Raw genomic sequence first — 18,225 nt, forward strand, 5'->3', positions numbered from 1 at the left:
TGATCTGAAATAAGCTAGAGAGTATTCATATTTACAGATGAGTAAACTAAGCACAGAGTGATTAAATAACTTGCCCAGGGCAACAGAAGTGATGCATAATTGCTTAATAATTTCTTAACAATTTTGGGGTGCCTGGGTGGCTCAGTGGGTTAAAGCCTCTGCCTTCGGCTCAGGACATGATCCCAGGGTCCTGGGATCAAGCGCCGCACCGGGCTCTTTGCTCAGCAGGGAGTCTGCTTCCTCCCTTTCCTCCCTGCCTGCTTCTCTGCCTGATCTTCATCTCTCAAATAAATAAATAAAATCTTTAAAAAATAATAAAAATGTTTTAACAATTTCAAGTAAATACTTTATAATAATCTAAATTTATAAAACTGTATAACTATGAAGTCACACTGTATGACTTAAGATTTACTAAAAATATATTGAAATTAAAATTGACATGGGTTTATGGGACACCTGGGTGGCTCATTCAGTTAAGCTGCTGCCTTTGGCTCAGGTCATGATCCCAGGGTCCTGGAATCGAGTCCTGCATCAGGCTCCTTACTTGGCAGGGAGCCTGCTTCTCTCTCCGCCCCTGCCTGCCACTCTGCCTGCTTGTGTGTGCTCTCTCGCTCGCTCACTCTCTCTCTCTCTGACAAATAAATAAAATCTTTAAAATTGACATGGATTTCTTCAAATATAATTATAGTAGTTATAATTTAATTACTATGTGCCAGACACTAAGGAATGTGTTTATCTTCAGTTGTTATTTCTGATTCTTATTTTAAGTTATATTGGTTTATATCCACCTCACAATTGGGAACCTGGGACTTGGAGGATAAATGAATCCTCCAAGGTGTCACAGCAAACAAATGATTACAGTGGATTCTGAACCTGTTCTAAACCCATATTCTTTTCCTTGTTCTGTGTATATCTGTTGTCTTTCCACACAAATTTGGGATAGAAATAATCATTTTCTAAATAGCAAATCCAGTAGTTTCAGTTCTTATTCTCCTAAACTTTGTATCAGCTTTTAGCACTTTTCTTTCTTAAAACTCCACTCCAGGACTTAATTTTTTTTTTCAGCCTCACTTTCTACCTATCCCCATTTTCAAACCCCTTCTCAGGGAATATTTCCCCAGTTTCAATTCCCAGTTTCCATTTCCCTTTATACTTCAGTTTGAAGGACTTCATCTTACTGTCATGATTTTAGCCCCACTTAATAGAAGTTACTTTGAGATGTACAGATCCGGACATAATTGTTCCCTATACCCCAGGTCTGTCACTTAAACGGCCTGTGAGATTTTATTTAAGGCCTCCCTGGGACATGTACAATTTTATTGTTGAAAACTGAACTTATTATCCCACTCCTCAAATCCATATTAACTATCTTATTCTCATTAGTCACCATATAACCAGCTGTTTTCTTCTCTGTCCACCAACTATAAAACCCTGGAGTCATTTTTGGCTTGGATCTCTCGACACCAGCCCAGTCAGTACTCATTTCTCTCTGCCATGCTGCTCACATCATTAGGTAACTTGATCTTTTGCATGGTTTAGCTCCTCAATTTGAAAAATAAGCCTGGGGGCACCTGGGTGCCTCAGTCTGTTAAGCATCCAACTCTTGATTTCAGCTCAGGTTGTGATCTCAGGGTTGTGAAATTGAGCCCCACTTCAGGCTCAGTCTCAGCGAGGAGTCTGCTTGAGATTCTCTCTCCCACTCCCTCTGCCCCTCCCCCCACTCAAGCTTACATTCTCTCTCTCTCTCTCAAATAAATAAATAAATAATACCCCTTTTTTGGGTAAATAAATCTTTAAAGAAAAACAAATATATGGGAATAACCACATATTATAGTAACTTTCTCGTATACAAAAGACTTACCAAAAGTTGATTTATGAGTTATTTGGCATTTGCTGTGTTTTTATTTTCTTTAGATGTGTTATTATACCTTCAGGTTAAACTGGGGTAATCCATAATGTGTCCAGAAAGGAGAAAAAGGAGCAAGAAAAAAACCCAGCCATCTGGGGTTGCTAGTAGCTTGGATATACCTTCTACCCTTTGGGGAGCCTCCTTTATAATATAGACCTGCCATATCAACACCCAGCATAGTATTGTGAATATAGTATGTGTTTCTGTGCCAGTAAACTTAACAAAACCCACTACTTATTTTCATCCATAATAAGGGAATTCTTTTTAGTCATTCTCAAAATGAGTGGCACAGTGTAATTAGTAGCAATTTTGTATTAAAGTACACTGAAGACGGGGTGCTTAGGTGGCTTCTTGGGAAAAGCATTTTGACTCTTGATCTCAGGGTTGTGAGTTCAAGCCCCACATTGTAGAGCCTACTTTAAAAAAAAAAAAATGGTGCACAGAAGGCAACTTGATAACCAGAAACATTTCTGAAAAGTAACCAAGTTCATAGAGGTGAGAGATCAGTGGTTGCCAGAAGTAGGAGATAAGTGGGGTGGGAGAAATGAGTGAACTGTTTTTTCATTTCAGTTTTGTGTTTTGGGTTTGCTTTTGGGCAGAGGGGGTTTGGTTGGGGTTTTGTTTTTGTTTTTTTTTTTTCAGTTTAAATAAAATAATTTTTAAAAAAGAAACCATAGATTCTATATTTATTAGACAAATCTTAGGACACTCAAATGCCCGTATCAGGAAGTGGTCATATTCCTTATACAGGAGTATATATAGGAGATAGTTATCTTTCTCCTGACAGACAGAATTGTAAGTAATTAACAAGAATCAAAAAAATAGTATGACTTAAATTATCTGCAGCTTCTTTTTATACTTTGAAAATTTTCAGTTATTATCAAAATATAATTTAATAAAGCAAATTAAACATGATTTTTGAAACTTCTTTAATCCTTTCAGAATATGGCATTTCAGGCTGAACAAAAAATAAAAGCCGATATTTTACGAAGCTTGAGTACTGAACAGCTATTCCGGTTATTATCAGATTCAGATTTGAATGTGCTGATGAAGACATTGGGACTTCTTAGAAATCTCCTCTCTACTCGGCCTGTAAGTAAAAGTTTCCACATTAGCTGCCCTGTGTATGCAGTACAAAATACTGTTCTCCTGCACTTCTCCCATCAATATCTGCCCAGAAGTGTGATTCAAATACTGTCCCTGGGGCACCTGGGTGGCTCAGTGGGTTAAGCCGCTGCCTTCGGCTCAGGTCATGATCTCAGGGTCCTGGGATCGAGTCCCGCATCGGGCTCTCTGCTCAGCAGGGAGCCTGCTTCCCTCTCTCTCTCTCTCTGCCTGCCGCTCTGCCTACTTGTGATCTCTGTCTGTCAAATAAATAAATAAAATCTTTAAAAAAAAAAACACAAATACTGTCCCTTACCAAAAAGAAGTCAATATCTAGACCTGTCACCTTCATAGGTGATCTGGGAACTGCTTTACCATACAGCCACCTGACCCTCCACTCTTGCACTGCCTGTTCTGTCTCCCTCTCCTTACTCCATAGCGGATATGAGCCTGCCTTGATTTCTTACTTCGTTCTTACTTGGTTTGCTGGCCAGAATGTGTTTTCTCATATGTCTAAGTCACTCATCCCTGGGGCCTCTGCTTCTTTCCCTTTAGAGAATCCTTTTCAGTGTTATTCCATAGACCAATCCCCATGCTGCCAACATTTAGTAGATTGACTCTGAAGATGTCAGTGTGGAAGCAGTGGTTATATATCAAAGCAGGAGAGGCTGAGCCTGTTTTTGGGGTCCCTCTTGTAGTTCCTTGAGCCTGCCTGAAGTCCGTGGCCTTCAGGTAGATGAAGAAACATGGGTGGTTCCTTTGTGCTTCACTTGTTTTCTGCGCCTTCTTCGTTCATTTGTACTGCAGGGTGCAAATGTAAATCTGTGCCCTATTTTCCATGTCTCTGGTTTTTTCCCCCTTCCCCCCTTTTTATTTATTTATTTTTAAAGATTTTATTTATTTATTTGACAGAGATCACAAGTTGGCAGAGAGGCAGCCAGAGAGAGAGAGAGGAGGAAGCAGGCTCCATGCTAAGCAGAGAGCCCGATGTGGGGCTTGATCCCAGCAATCTGGGACCATGACCTGAGCCGAAGGCAGAGGCTTTAACCCACTGAGCCACCCAGGCTCCCCTCCTATCCCTCTTTAGAGTTCCTTTTTCTTTAAAATCTTTGGGTTTGAGGATTCTGTATTGAAAATATAATTCTGTATTTTATCAGGCCAAGTCTGTTATTTTTAAACTTCAAGTCATAAATATACACACACACACACACACACAGAAAGCAAAATTCAATGTTATGCTATAATAAACACTATTTTTTGGCATCTAGTTCTATATGCTGTGGTTTCTCTTTCAAGCAGTTGTGTATTACATTGTTTAACTTAGAAGCTTTCTTTTCCTTTCTGTGATCTTTTTCTTTGTTCCCCAGATAATAACTGTGGATTTCCCTTGTTTTTGCAGCATATAGATAAAATAATGAGTACTCATGGAAAGCAAATTATGCAAGCAGTCACGCTTATTCTGGAAGGGGAGCATAACATTGAGGTCAAAGAGCAGGTATGTGCTCCTTTTTTATTATTATTAATTATTTTTTTTTCCTGAGAAGTATCTTCTGAGTGTGAATACCAAAAAGGATCTTCATTAGGAGTCTCCTGAAATATTCAGATCTGTGAAAGACGGAGTGCTGAGATAAAGGTGCTATAGAGACAAGAAAGATTTGAGGAGAAAGATCCTCCACCACGCCCAAAACTATTCAAGAACTCTTCCTCCCGGAATAGAAGAAAATATTACCAGAGTCTATTGTTTCACCCTCCGTGTCATGCACTGTACAACACTGTCCCTGTCTCTATAGAGATACCATCTTTGATCATCCTAGACTGAGTCCACTCTCTTGGATTCATCATTTCCAGCTTTCTATATCCACCATGTTCTGAACTCCTTATTCCTATAACACCCTGATAAAGTAATCCCTTATGCTGGAGTTGTTTTTCATTTTTTTTACTCTAATGTTCTTTATTCCTATCCCATACTTCTACTTTTTCTTGTCTTTTAGTAGGGCAGGTTTGGGATAGGCATAAAAATACAGAGGCTATGCATTCATCCAGGGACAGTTTTAGAATTACTTTTCTATATTTTCTGGGATTTATTACAGCATTTTAAACATAGTATATGTTTTGTCATAAAAAGAAAGGTCGCCTACAAACTTAAATTTCTGATACAAGATCTGAGGCAATGCTAATGTTCAACTTTCTGACATAAATGTTAGCTATATAATGTGTTCACTTGAGAATTCATTGAGCTGTGTATTTATGTGTGTGGAGGAAACTTGCTCAAGGTCATCAGTGGGGAGTTGAACTTAGAGTCTAGCTGCAGACCCGTGCTCTGCTTTCTCTGTGTTCCTGAATTAGAGTAATTCTGCAGTCTTCAGAAGAAAAGTCCAGGAAGTAAGAATGGTAGGATATAAGAGCTGTAATTGAATTCGTGATCAAAAAAGGCAATAGATTTGACAAAGTGGTTTTAAGGTGAACATTTTAGGTGATTTCCCTTAAAATTCAATAATAAACAACCATGTTTTCTTTTGAACAAAAATTTAACACATTAAAACTGTAATCTCAGGCATCCTTAATACTAGGTTGAACATATCCGTTATAGGAATACAACAATGAAGAAGATCCATTGCTCAAAATAAACTATTCTGCCTGGGGATGCCTAGGTGCCTTAGTCGGTTAAGTGTCTAATTCTTGACCTCAGGTCAGGTCTCAGTGTCAGGGTGGTGAGTATAAGCCCCACATTAGGCTCCACGCCCAACTGTTTTATTTAAACTATTTTACCTGAAGAGCATAAGAATGAATTTTGTCTATAAAATGGCTCACCTAGATAGAATTCCTCTGACTTGAAAAGTGAAGCAAGGCAAAAAGGTGAGGCAGGATTTGAAAGAAGGCAAAAAAGAAAGGCCAACAACAGTAATGTGTTCTGACAGGACTCAAATTATACTCTTTCATGCAGATTTTGGTCATGGTCCAGAAGTAGGTGATGATGGGGAGGCTTAAACTGTCTGGTTGCTAGCTGGAAGTTTAATTCTTCCCAGACACTATGATAATTCAGCTTTTTTTTTTTCTTGAGGTATACTGACATACAATAAGCTACATATATTTAAAATATATACTGTGATATGTTGACATATGTATATACCATGAAATAATCACCACAATCAAAATAGTGAACGTATCTGTTACTGTCCTTATATTCGGAAAAAGACATGTCCATTGTTACCAGTCTTCTTCAGCAGCATAGTGGAGTTGCTACCAAGTGCAACAAGACAAAAAGAAATAAAAGGCATGTAAATTGGAAAAGAAGAAATAAAATTATTCCCAGACAACATGAATGCCTATGTACAAAATGCCATGGACTCATCAGAAAAAGCTAGAAGTAATCAAGGAATTAGCCAAGGCCACAAGATAGAAAAATCAATTGTATTTTTAATACATTAGCATGAACAAGTAGAATTTGGAATTTTAAAAACAGTACCACTTATGGTAGCTCAGAAAAAATGAAATACTTGTGTATAAATCTCATAAAGTATGTGCAAGATCTCCGTGCAGAAAACTGCAAAATACTGATAATGAAAAAAATCAAAGACCTAAATAAGTGGGGAGATACACCATATTAAAATGTCATTATTATCCTTTACATATGTTGTTGGATTCAATTTACTGAAATTTGGTAAGGAATGTTTCACATCTATATTCGTGAGAGACACTGATGTTTAGTTTTCTTGTGATGTCCTTGTTTGGCTTTGATATTGGTATTTGATTATGGAGATAATACTTGCCTTGGGACATGAGGTGAAGGCATTCCTCCTCAGTTTTCTCTAAGAATTTGTGAAGCATTGGTATTCTTTCTTAAATTTTGGTAGAACGTACAAGTGAAGCCATCTGGAACCTGGTGTTTCTTTTGTGGAAAAGTGTTTAGCTAAAACAAAATAAGTCAGTCGAGAAAGACAATCATCATATGATCTCACTGATATGAGGAATATGTGAAACAAGACAGGATCGTAGGGGAAGGGAGGGAAAAATGAAACAAGATGAAACCAGAGTGGGAGACAAACCGCAAGAGGCTCTTAATCTCAGGAAACAAACTGACGGTTGCTGGAGGGGGTGGGGGTGGGAAGTATGGGGTGGCTGGATGATGGACTTTGGGGAGGGTATGTGCTATGATGAGAGCACTGTGAATTGTGGAAGACTGATGAATCACAGACTGGTACCCCTGAAACAAATAATACATTATATGTTAATTAAAAAAAAAAAGTAGAGAGGGAAAACCTAGAATGAACAGTAGACAAATGAGTTTTATTAAGTGAAATTTTCAGTATAAAAAAGATGCTTAGCTAAAATTTGTTTCTTTTATAGAAATAAGGCTACTCGGATTATTTTTCTTCTTGTGTCCGCGTTGGAATTTTGTGTCTTTCAAGAATTTGTCCATTTCATCTTTTTCAAATTTATTAACATAAAATTGTTTACAATATTCTCATTATCTTTTTAAGGTTATAGCACTCTTTGCAATATCCCCTCTTTTGTTCTTTATATTGATAATTCCTTTTTCCCTCGTCAGTCCAGCTAGAGGTTTATCAGGTTTTGTTTTTTGGGGTTTTTTTTTAATCTTTTCAGAAAAGCAGCTTTTGGTTTCATTGATTTCTCCCCCTATTTTCCATTTCTCTATTTCAGGAATTGGCAAACTGTTTCCACAAAGGGCAAGATAGATATTTTAAGTTTTGTAGGCCATTCAGGCTCTGTGGCAGGCAGCTACTTAACTGTGCTATGCCACAGCCTGAAAGCAGGTATAGACAATATGTAAGCAAGTAGGCATGGCCATCTTCCAGTAACGTTCTGTTTATTACACAGAGAGCGGGTTGGATTTGGTCCACAGGCCATAATTTGCCTCTCCCTACTCTTATCATTAATTTCTGGTTGTTCATCTGAGTGTGTAAGCATGGACATGTGTGTGTGTGTGTGTGTAGCTTTTTTCTCTGCTCCCCTAGCTTATATGTTAAATTGGCTTGGCCCAAGAACTAATTGATCTGTTTACCAATTTTGTAGTAAGGGCCTTAGAACTGTAGCTCATGCTGCCATACTGTTCAAACCTGAGGATGCATGGGTATATTCTAACATTCCAAGAAGGGGAATCACTTGCCTGTCTTGCTAAACAAGTCTATTGTCGGAAATATTTCATGAAATCCCCCTCATATTCTGTCTTAGTGGTTAAGAGAGGGATACCTCTTCCCTAGATGAGGCTAAAGATGTTTGTCACTCCTTCCCCTCCCAGAGGCAGCCTTTTTTTTTTTTTTTTTTTTTTTTTGGTTCAAACCTCAGGACTCATTTTCTGATCAGTGTATTAATCTAAGAAGAATAAGACCACACACTCTTTACATTTGAGGCCTTAGGCCATAGTAAGAAAACAATCTCATCAATTAGGTATAATCTACAAGCTTAATTAGTTTAAGTCTACCAAAAGAAAGGTTAAATTTGGAGAAAATTACTTGAATTTAGACCCCATTCCCACTTCCTACCAGTATCTTTGAGTGGTTCCTTACTGCGCTCCAGGTTTCAGTGTCACTTCCACCAGGAAGCCTTCCCTGATCTTTGCGGTATCAAACAAGTGCATGTCATGCTTTCTCAGTCCTGTTTTTCCTCTGTCACACCACAGTGAAATGTAATTGTGTGACCGCTTCAAGATTAGGTAGTGTGTCTTATTCCTGTCTGACCCTGATACCCTGCAGAATACATGCACATTGTAGGTGCTCAGTAGATGTTTGCTCAATTACAAAGACTGACACTGGTTCAGTATTCTTTATACAGTCCTTTCACCTTTACGTTGCCCTCCTGCTAGTCTGGCTATGAGATTCCCAACAGCTGACAGGAAAGTCCCCCCAGTACCAATGTGGTGATTATCTTCAAGTCACACTATCTTGCCAAATGTTATAGTCCCCCTCCAGTCTCATTAGGCCAAGCTTGACTAAGCTCCTTCACACATTTTCCTTACCTTTCTGTTCCTCTAATCAGGTTTTTAAAAAGTCATGAAATCCTAAATTTACATGGTTAGTGGACCAGGGTACAGGCCTTCACCCAGAAGGTCATGAGCTCAGGAGCAAGCAGCATTTGGAGGTAGAGGGAGAGAGTTTCAGCACCTATGATGCTTCCACCAAAAAGACTACACTTTTGAACAAACCTTGTTGGGTTAGTAACAAGAGCTTCTTTTAGAAATGAAATAATAACAATTCACGTTTTCCCTTTGATTGATGTACATAAGACATAGCTGCCTTTACCCAGTGATGCCCCAAAAGAAACTACTGAAATGTTTGGGTTCTCTTTTGTCTAAGGTAGACTTTTCTTGGCAGTAATGTCAGGAGATAAGAAATCAGAGCATTCAGAATAGAACCTGTGAGAATCCATGTGCTTCAGGTAGAAATTGCCCAAGTTCTTGAGAGAGCTTGCATCTGGAGACTTCAGAGCTTTCCTGATCACCGGCCCTTTGTTCTTTTCCAGACACTGTGCATCTTAGCCAACATAGCAGATGGAACAACAGCAAAAGAACTTATTATGACCAATGATGACATCCTGCAGAAAATCAAGTATTACATGGTAGGCCTTTGTCCCTTTCACTGCTCTGTGGTAGCTGCATTAAAAGGCTCAAAACAAATTGTGCAGAGATTTAAAAAAAGGAATAGACTACTCTGTAGCAGATCCAAGGAACTCTCTTTCATCCCGAGGAAAAAGAAACAGACATGAAGGCCTTGAAGCTTGTGCCATTTGGGCAGTATTACCACCCATTCATTGCCCCATTCCCTGCCTTCGTTGTTTCCTGATTGCCTCCTTCTTAATCGGTGAAGACTTGGGCTCTTGGTTTTCTTTCAGTGTATCCACATCCCTGTCTTCCCTCTCAAGGCTTCTATCTGATGTACATTACCTCTTAAACCCTCGGCACCTCTGGCACTTGTTCTTTGACTGGTTTGCTTGCACAAACACCTCAGCCACCTACTGCCACAGCCATCCCATGGATCTTGTCATCACCAGAAACTGCCCATTGCCAAACCTGGCAATCTTTTCATTCTGTCCGTGTCTCCTAGCAAAACCGTAGCTGTGGGTGAGTCTGTCTTCTTTTTGCCTGCCTGTCAGCAACTGCAGAGAAAGGCATAGAACCAACCTGATTGGTTTCGTGTTAATTTCCTGTTTACAAACCCCCTGTGGGTACTCAGCACTGCTTACTACCCACTTGTGATTCTCCTGCAAGCTGACACCTCCCTTCTCTTTGAGAATGGGTTTTTACCTTCTCATTCTTTAAACCTTGAGTTTTCTCTCCCTCATCACTCTTAGTGGTGACCTCACCTTTTGTTTTGTTAAGAGAATAGAAGCCACAGTCCATCAGTTGGCTCCCTTTTGCACCTTGAATAACATCCATATCCCCCTTGTGATGACCTATGAACTATTGCATGACCTGGCTCATCAGTATCCTAGCTCCTCTCATTCTCCTTATCTTTGTTCATTACACTGACTCCTGTTCCTGGAAAAGGCCATGCATGTTTTTTCCTGTCTCAGGATCTTTGCACATGCTGGCTAATCTGCCTGGAACACTTTTCTCCTCTATCCTTCACGGCATGCCTTTTCATCTCTCAGATCTGAGCTCAACTGACAACTTCCTTGTGTGCTCTTATCTATGTGAGTTATTCATTGTTACTGCATTCTGTTCCCCTCGGAGCAGTAGCTCAATTATAGTGATACACATGTGTTTGTTTGTATGCCTGAGTGTAAGTTCCATGAGGGCAAAGCTTCATGTGTTTTGTGCACATTTTTGTATGTCACCTTGGACGATGCTTGGAATTTAGGATGTACTCAGTAAATATTTGTTGAATGAAAACTTCCTGCTTCAACAAGGAACTCTCTATCTTTCCAATACCAGATCCACGTAGCCTCCCTAATCTTTTCAAAGTTACTCTTGATTTCCCATATCCACTGAGATATACCTATTTCTGCTATGCTTTTCAGAGCCAGACTTCTTAAAAGTGTCTTTTGCACATGCTGTCTCCTTCCTCGCCTTTAAATTTTTTCTTACCCATTTCATCTGGCCTCCACTAACATCGGTCAACTGAAACTTCTCTGCTTAAGATCTCCAGTGACCTCCATGATGCCACATCCAAAGGACCATTTTCTCTCCCTGCTTAGCCCTAGCCCCTCTTCTTTTCTCTCCTACACAGCCTCCTGAGATCTGTGATCTTTGTTGCACAATGGCATTTTCCAGGGAGTTTTCAAAGATGATAGCCTTGTCCCTTTCCTTTCAAGATTCTGTTTAATAGGTTTGGGTTATAGCCTGGACATCAGGGGTTTTAAAAGTTCCCCAGGCAGGTTGCATGGATGGCTTAGTCATTTAAGTGTCTGCCTTCAACTCAGGTCATGATCCCAGGGTCCTGGGGATTGGGCCCCTAATCAGGCTCCGTGCTTAGTGGGGAGCCTGCTTCTCCCTCTCCCTTTGCCCTTCTTCCCACTCATTCTCTCAATCTGTCTCTCTCTCCCCCTCAAATAAATAAAATCTTTAAAAATATTAAAGTTTCCCAGGCAGTTCTTATGTACAGCTAGAGTTGAGAACCACTGTTTTAGGAGAATCTCATCCACTCCTATGGCTTTTACTATCAACTCTATGCTTTTTTGGTTTCTGGGTTCTGGTCTTGTAGTCAGTTTTGATAAATAGAATAAGCATTACAGTATTTACACTTTCCATAGCATCGTCAATAGAAAGCACAACCACAGTAATGGTTACTGGCCTTCAAAAGCCATGACAATAAGCTTTCCTGATGGTACTTGCAGCTTTACAGATGCTGGTTCTTTTCCTAATGGGGGTAGAGGGTAGAGGAGCAAGGTAAGAGGGTCCCATGGAGGGTGTACTTCCAGACTTGTCTTCTGAACTCTGGACTCCTATATCCTCCTGCCTACTTTACATCTCCATGCACCTGTCTCATGCTTCCTGAAGTTGATGTTTAAAAATGAATTCTTAAATATCTCCCCTAAACCTAAATTTCTTCTCTCCTATTCTTTCTTGTCTTAATACAGTGCCTCTGCCATCTATCCTGTTGCTCAAACCTGGGAGTCAGTCTTGATTTCTTCAGCTTTTTCACCTCATTAATCTGATTTATCAGCGGGTCCTATCAGCCTTTCCTCAAAACCTCATCTTGATTCTTTTTGCTTCTTTCTATCACCACTGCCCTCACCCTGGACCAAGCCATGGCATCTTATGCCTGGTTGACCATAAAAGCCTCCTAGACCCCTTTGCACTGTTTTCCAATCCCTTCAGCCCAGGTGACCTTCTAAAACTGTAAATCACGTCTTCACTTCTCACTCCTTAAATCTTTTAGAAGCTCCCTGTCAACTCAGAGCGAAATCTAATTCCTTTCCCTAGGGCCCACAAGGTCCCACAATTTAGCATCTACTTCCTTGAACTAATGTTGCTGCACTTTGTCTTCTTAGTATGCAGGAGCTCTACAGCTCCTTCTTACCTCAGACCCTTTCAGGAACTTTTCCTTCTTCTCAGTGCCCCTAGGGCCCTGCTCTTTGCACAGCTGGCACCTTCCTGTCCTTTAAGTGTCTGCTTAAATGTTGCCTCCTTCAAAAAGATCTCCAGTTTTCTCCACAGAATTTGTTTCCTTAAAAAAATATGTATTGAATGAACTTAACATTGTAAGCACTTATTTTTTTTTCCTCTGTATAAGTTCATTTATTCAACAAATTGCCCCCATTCATGACCTGAGGCTGAAAGCAATGATAAATTTTGTTCCATCTTGTCTTTGTGGAGCCTGAACTGGGCATGTCTTTAAAAGTCTTGGCAGGTAAAAGGAAAAGAGAATCACCAGCCATAGAATTCTAGTGAAGAAAGCCATGTCGTCTACTTTTTGTCTCTGCATAGTTGAAATATAGGCCTACTTGGCAAAATAAGTACATCTCATTCTACAAGAAACTGTTGAACATACTATACCACTGATAATTCCCTAGATATGCATATTATTTAAAAGTACTGGAGAGTTTTTTTAATTGACCAATAGGAAAACCATTTATAGAGATTGTTTTACCATTGGATCCTCTGTTGTGTAGGAAAAAGCACTCCCTATAGCTAAATGATCCAACTTAAGGAAAGTGGTTGTACTTTTAGTATATAAAGAAAAGTAAGAATTGTGTTTCAGAGGAATAGGAGGCCCTTTAGCAATAGTAGAAACATTAGATGAGTCAAGTAAAGACTCAGGTTTTGGGGGACAAGGCCCCCCAGATAAGGGTAATTTGAATCATAATCAATAATCAATGGCCAAAAACCAAAGCCGCATTCATCTAATTTATTGGCGCCTGGTGACCTGAAAGTTTCCTGATGTAGATCAAGCATAGCCTAAGTGTAAAGCATAGACCCGTCTGATGCCAGTTTGTGTGCATGGATAGAGTGATGTTTGCAAACTGCAGTTGTAGCCCTAGAGGTGTCTTGTTTGGCCTGTCAGAGGGTTTCTAAAATTTGAATGTGAATGTCTTTTGGCAAGTCTTCACTCCCCAGTTTACCAAATTTCCACCACTCTCTTGTCTTTAGCATAACCCATTTACCCATTAGTGATGAGTTTGTGCCCCTCAAGACATTTGAGTTTGAGGGCCTTGCTTCACACTTTTAATCTATTAGAATTGTCTATGGTATGTTACCAAAAAAATTCCTCAAATCAGATTGCCTCCATATTTTTTTCTTTTTCTGCATCAATTAGGGTCATTCACATGTGAAACTTCAGCTTGCCGCTATGTTTTGTATATCAAACCTCATATGGAATGAAGAGGAAGGTAAGAGATTGGTGAGATCTGTTTTGTGGAAAATTATGGGAGGGAAGGTAGCAGATGCCCCTGAGATCCTAGGTGCAGGCATCACTCAGTGGGTCCTGAACATCCAACTAAGTCACCTTGGTATAAGAATCCATATAGGGACTAGCCAGAGTTGGCTCAACAGTTAACACTGAGCCCCATCTTGAAGTCAACACTGCAGGAGATTACAGAGGATGGGGATAAAGGAGACCCTAGAGAAACAAGTGGCAGTCTGTGCCCTTGAGAGAGCTAGGGAGGAGGTTGGGGGATGAACTCGAAGAAGATGAGAGGTGGTAGTGGTTGGGCAGATTCGTCTTTCATTGTGTGCAGAGGGGCACATGTAAGGATTACAGGCACTTAAGCTTAATGGAGGAGAGGGTGTCTTGGTGAGAAATGAGAAATACACTGTGACTAGGGAAGCAGTCAGTCTATAAGGCGGTTTCTATGGATCAGAGGTTCTCCACCTTGACTGCATATTAGTGTCACCTGAGGAATTTTGCACCAGACCAGTTTAATCAGAATTTCTGGGGGGAGAGGGGGTGGGTTACAGGCACAAGTTTGTTTTTGTTTTTGTTTTAATTCTCCAGCTGATTCCGATGTAGCAAATAGATGTGGAATAGTGGTGGTTCTCAGTGCTGGGCTGACTGCATAAGAATCACCTAGGGAGCTTTTTAAAATGCAGATTTCTGGTTTTTACACCTAGAGATTCTGATTCACTGGGTCTAGAGATAAGTGCATGAGTGAGTCACTGCAGGTTCTTCACAGGAAGGAAAGACTCCAGGAGGATTACTCTACCCAGCAGCTGTGTCTAGAACAAAGGAAGGAGGAGAAACTGGATTCAATATGTAGGCCTAGAGACTAAGTATCATCCAGGTGCCAGGGAAACAGAGCCACCCCCAAGGAGGTCCTAGTCTAGTTGGAAGATAGAACAGTATGAAGTTGGAACTGCCACGTGCTAACCAGGAGGCATTAGGAAGTGCTGGGAGGTCAGAGGACAGTGGAAGAGAACAGAAGGGGGAAAACAAGACCTGTCTGGAGTAGAAAGAGCTTGGGTTGATATGCTCAGACAGATGAAATGAAGATGGGCCGATGGCAGTGGGCCTTGTGCCAGGCTAAGGAATCTGACCTTGACCTATAGTCCATGGAGAAATTAATCTATCAGCAGAATCCAGGATGGACTGCAGGAAGGAGAGTCAAGGAGCAGAGAGACCAGTTAGAATGTTGTTAGAGGATCTAAGCATGAGACAGTCCAGCTTCACTGGGGACTAGGGGTTTAGAAGGGTGGGGAGTAAAGGATGCAATGCTCTAGATTGTTGATTGCACATCAAGGAGACCAACTACCTGGGTCATGTTCCCAGTAACCTGTTAGCGTTAATCTCTTAGGTTCACAAGAACGCCAGGATAAATTACGAGACATGGGCATCGTAGATATTCTACACAAACTGAGTCAGTCACCAGATTCAAACCTTTGTGACAAGTAAGTATCAAAGTAAAAGGGCCTTGTATGTTGGATTCTTTTATGAAAGGGTTTAGCTTGCTTAGTAATTTACACTGCCAAACTTAAAATCTTATAGATGCCTTTTTTTTTTTTAAGATTTTATTTATTTATTTATTTGACAGAGAGAGAGAGAGAGAGAGAGAGCAAGAGAGGGAACACAGCAGTGGGAAAGGGAGAGGCAGAAGCAGGCATCCTGCTGAACAGGGAGTCCGATGTGGGACTCAATCCCAGGACCCCAGGTTCATGGCCTGAGCCAAAGGCAGATGCTTAACTAACTGAGCCATCCAGGACTCAAAATCTTTTAGATTCTTGAATTCCCTTCTTAATCTTCTGTGAGCCAACTCTTGTCGCTTTTAAGTAAGAAATAAACTAATAATTTGCAAACTTTTAAAGGTTTTCATCTTATTGTGAGTTAACATGAGCCTGAGCCATCTTAGTGTATATCTGGAGAGAATCCAGGGATCATTCTCTTGATGTTAAAATAGAAAGGAAGGCAAATAATAAAAACATCCATTATCTCAAAATCTCACTGAGCGCCTGCCTTGTGTAAGTCTGGCCCAGCTGCTGAGAATATGACAGTGACCACTGAGGGGTTCCTGTCTTCACCATTTACTGGGAGAGACAAGAATCATAATCAGAGATCCCTCTAACCTCAAAGTAGCCAAAAATGTTCTTCCTATGTACCCTTCCTCCTACCACAGCTTCACTCTGCAGCTCACTTCCATGCTCCCTGACCATGTCCTCTAGGCATACCTGCCCCTTTGCAATGTCACATCTTCATGCATTTATACATTCTGTTCATCTGGTTTGCCATCCCAGTCCCCTCTCCTCTGAATTCCCCATTCATTCAGCATTTTTTTTTTTAATACTAACCTCCACCAGGGACTGTTTTAGGCATTGGAGATAAAATGATGAATAAAATTGTTAAAGTCATTGCCCTTGTGGAACTTACATTCTAGCACAGAAAGAAGATCGTAAACAAGTGAATATGTAATATGATAGCCAGTCATGAGACGTACTATGAAGAAAAATAGTAAGATGAAGGAATGAAGAGTAAGGAAGTTTCTTCTCAGATAGATTGGCCAGTAAAGGCCTCTCTGAGGATGTGACATTTGATCAAACATCTGGATGAAATGAGATAGTCTGCCAGGTAGATGTTCAGAAGACTAGTATTCTAGAAGACTAGTGAGTGCAAGTCTCTGAGGCAGGAATGAGAGTGGCATGTTCAGGAAGACCAGTGGAGCTGCTGAAAAATAAATGAGGGGTAGGGTGATAAGAAGTGTACTCCAGGAGGCAGTGGGGGGCAAGTGAAAAGCCTTGTCGGCCATAGTAGGAACTCTGGATTTTATTAAGAGTTTAATAGGAAGTCATTGGAGATTTTTGAGAAGAAGAGACCCTATCTGACTTGAATTTGTATAAAATCAGTCTGGAGACTCTATAGAGAATCACCTGGGCAGGACCAGAAGCAGGGAGAACAGTTCAAGGCTATTGTAGTCCTGTAGGTATGAGACGAGGGTGGTAGTGGTCAAATTCAGAATTCAGTCTGAAGATAGAGACAACAGGATTTGCTCAGGGATTCAGTGTGTAGGATATTAAAGAGAGGAAAGGAAAATGCCTGGAGTTTTAGCCTGAGCAACTGGATAGGTGTTACCATTTACTAAGATAATGAGAAGTGGGTTGGGATAAGGAAAATCGAGGGTTCCTGTTTGGACATGCCAAGTTTTGGATGCTGTTCGATATCCAAGGGACTTGTCAGGATAGTGGGGCTAAGGGTGTAAACTAGGAGAGTATATAAAACCATGCAGCTAGATGAAGTCACCTAAGGAAAGTAAGAGGAAAGAAGATAGGAGGGCTAAGGACTATGCTCTGGAGCCCTCAAACATTTAGGGGAAAGTGAAAGATCCAGTAAAGGAAAGGAAGGAACAACCAATGAAGCAGGCCTAGAGACCCAGGCACAGGAGTTGTCCTGAAAGCAAGGGAAGAGAATGCTTGGACAATGGCCATTTACCCTTCACAAATCTTATCCGGTTGTCACCTTCTCCAAAAGGTCTTGCCTGACCCATTCTCCACCCTAGGCTTTGTCAGGGGACCCCTTCTGCCAGGGACTCCTGTAGCACCCATAGGACATACCACACTGTGTCATGGCTGTCAGCTTCCTTGTCTGCCCCACTGAAGGGAAGAGGCGCTTGGTAATTGCTCCTCAGGTGAATGGCTGTGCCAGACTCTGGAGCACACAGAGCAGGCTGGGGCCCTGCCTCCCTGAAGCTTGCCATCCAGTGGGTTAAAGAAGACAAATCCCCTAAATAATTGCAGCCCAAGGCTGCTGCTCAGGTGAGTGTCCCATCAAAGGCAGATGAGAGCCAGGCACTTGCTGAAGGCTGGAACTGAGCTGTACTTTGAGGACTGGCCTCCATCTCCATAGCAGCAGTAGCAGCTGCAGACCTAAATGGTGGGCTCTGTCAGCCCATCTCTCCTGGCTAAGAGCCAGAGCACTCCCTGTGTTTCTTTTCTCATGTTCTTCCAGAAATGAAAATAGTTCTGCTTGAAATCTTTTCTAGGATGACCTGGAACATTAAAAGTGGCCTCATTAGCAGGACGTACAATAGGTTTCAGCCCTGGCCTACACTGGCTTAGATCTGTCTGGTGCTGTTTCCCCATATTTGTATGGCACATAAATTTTCAGCAGTTCTTAAACCACATTAAAAGAATCAAGGTTTGAGCTACCCTACCTAGTCCATCTAAGGAAAGATGACCTTGCCTTAAGGACCATCTATCTGAAAGACTCCTTAGATACTAAGAGATAGCAAGAGAAAAATAAGTTCAGGCTCTCTGAGGTCTAATATAACAAATGTAGACATCCCCGGAGAAGGATTCAGGAGGAGTCTGAATTGGTAGTTCTCATTTTAGT

The 18,225-nt window shown here is 40.8% G+C and overlaps 1 protein-coding gene across 2 annotated transcripts in view; it reads left to right on the forward strand.

The window, feature by feature from the left end:
• Positions 1-18,225, forward strand: part of ARMC8 (armadillo repeat containing 8) — a 105,287-nt gene that overhangs the window by 85,089 nt on the left and 1,973 nt on the right. For both annotated transcript variants that reach the window (XM_059390992.1, XM_059390993.1), the window contains 5 exons: positions 2,852-3,001; positions 4,413-4,508; positions 9,494-9,589; positions 13,729-13,801; positions 15,203-15,296. In XM_059390992.1, coding sequence (XP_059246975.1) covers positions 2,852-3,001; positions 4,413-4,508; positions 9,494-9,589; positions 13,729-13,801; positions 15,203-15,296 — 509 coding nt within the window. The remainder of the gene's footprint in view (positions 1-2,851; positions 3,002-4,412; positions 4,509-9,493; positions 9,590-13,728; positions 13,802-15,202; positions 15,297-18,225) is intronic.

This window comes from Mustela nigripes, chromosome 2, assembly GCF_022355385.1.
Source record: "Mustela nigripes isolate SB6536 chromosome 2, MUSNIG.SB6536, whole genome shotgun sequence".
In the NCBI taxonomy this organism is placed as follows: domain Eukaryota; kingdom Metazoa; phylum Chordata; class Mammalia; order Carnivora; family Mustelidae; genus Mustela; species Mustela nigripes.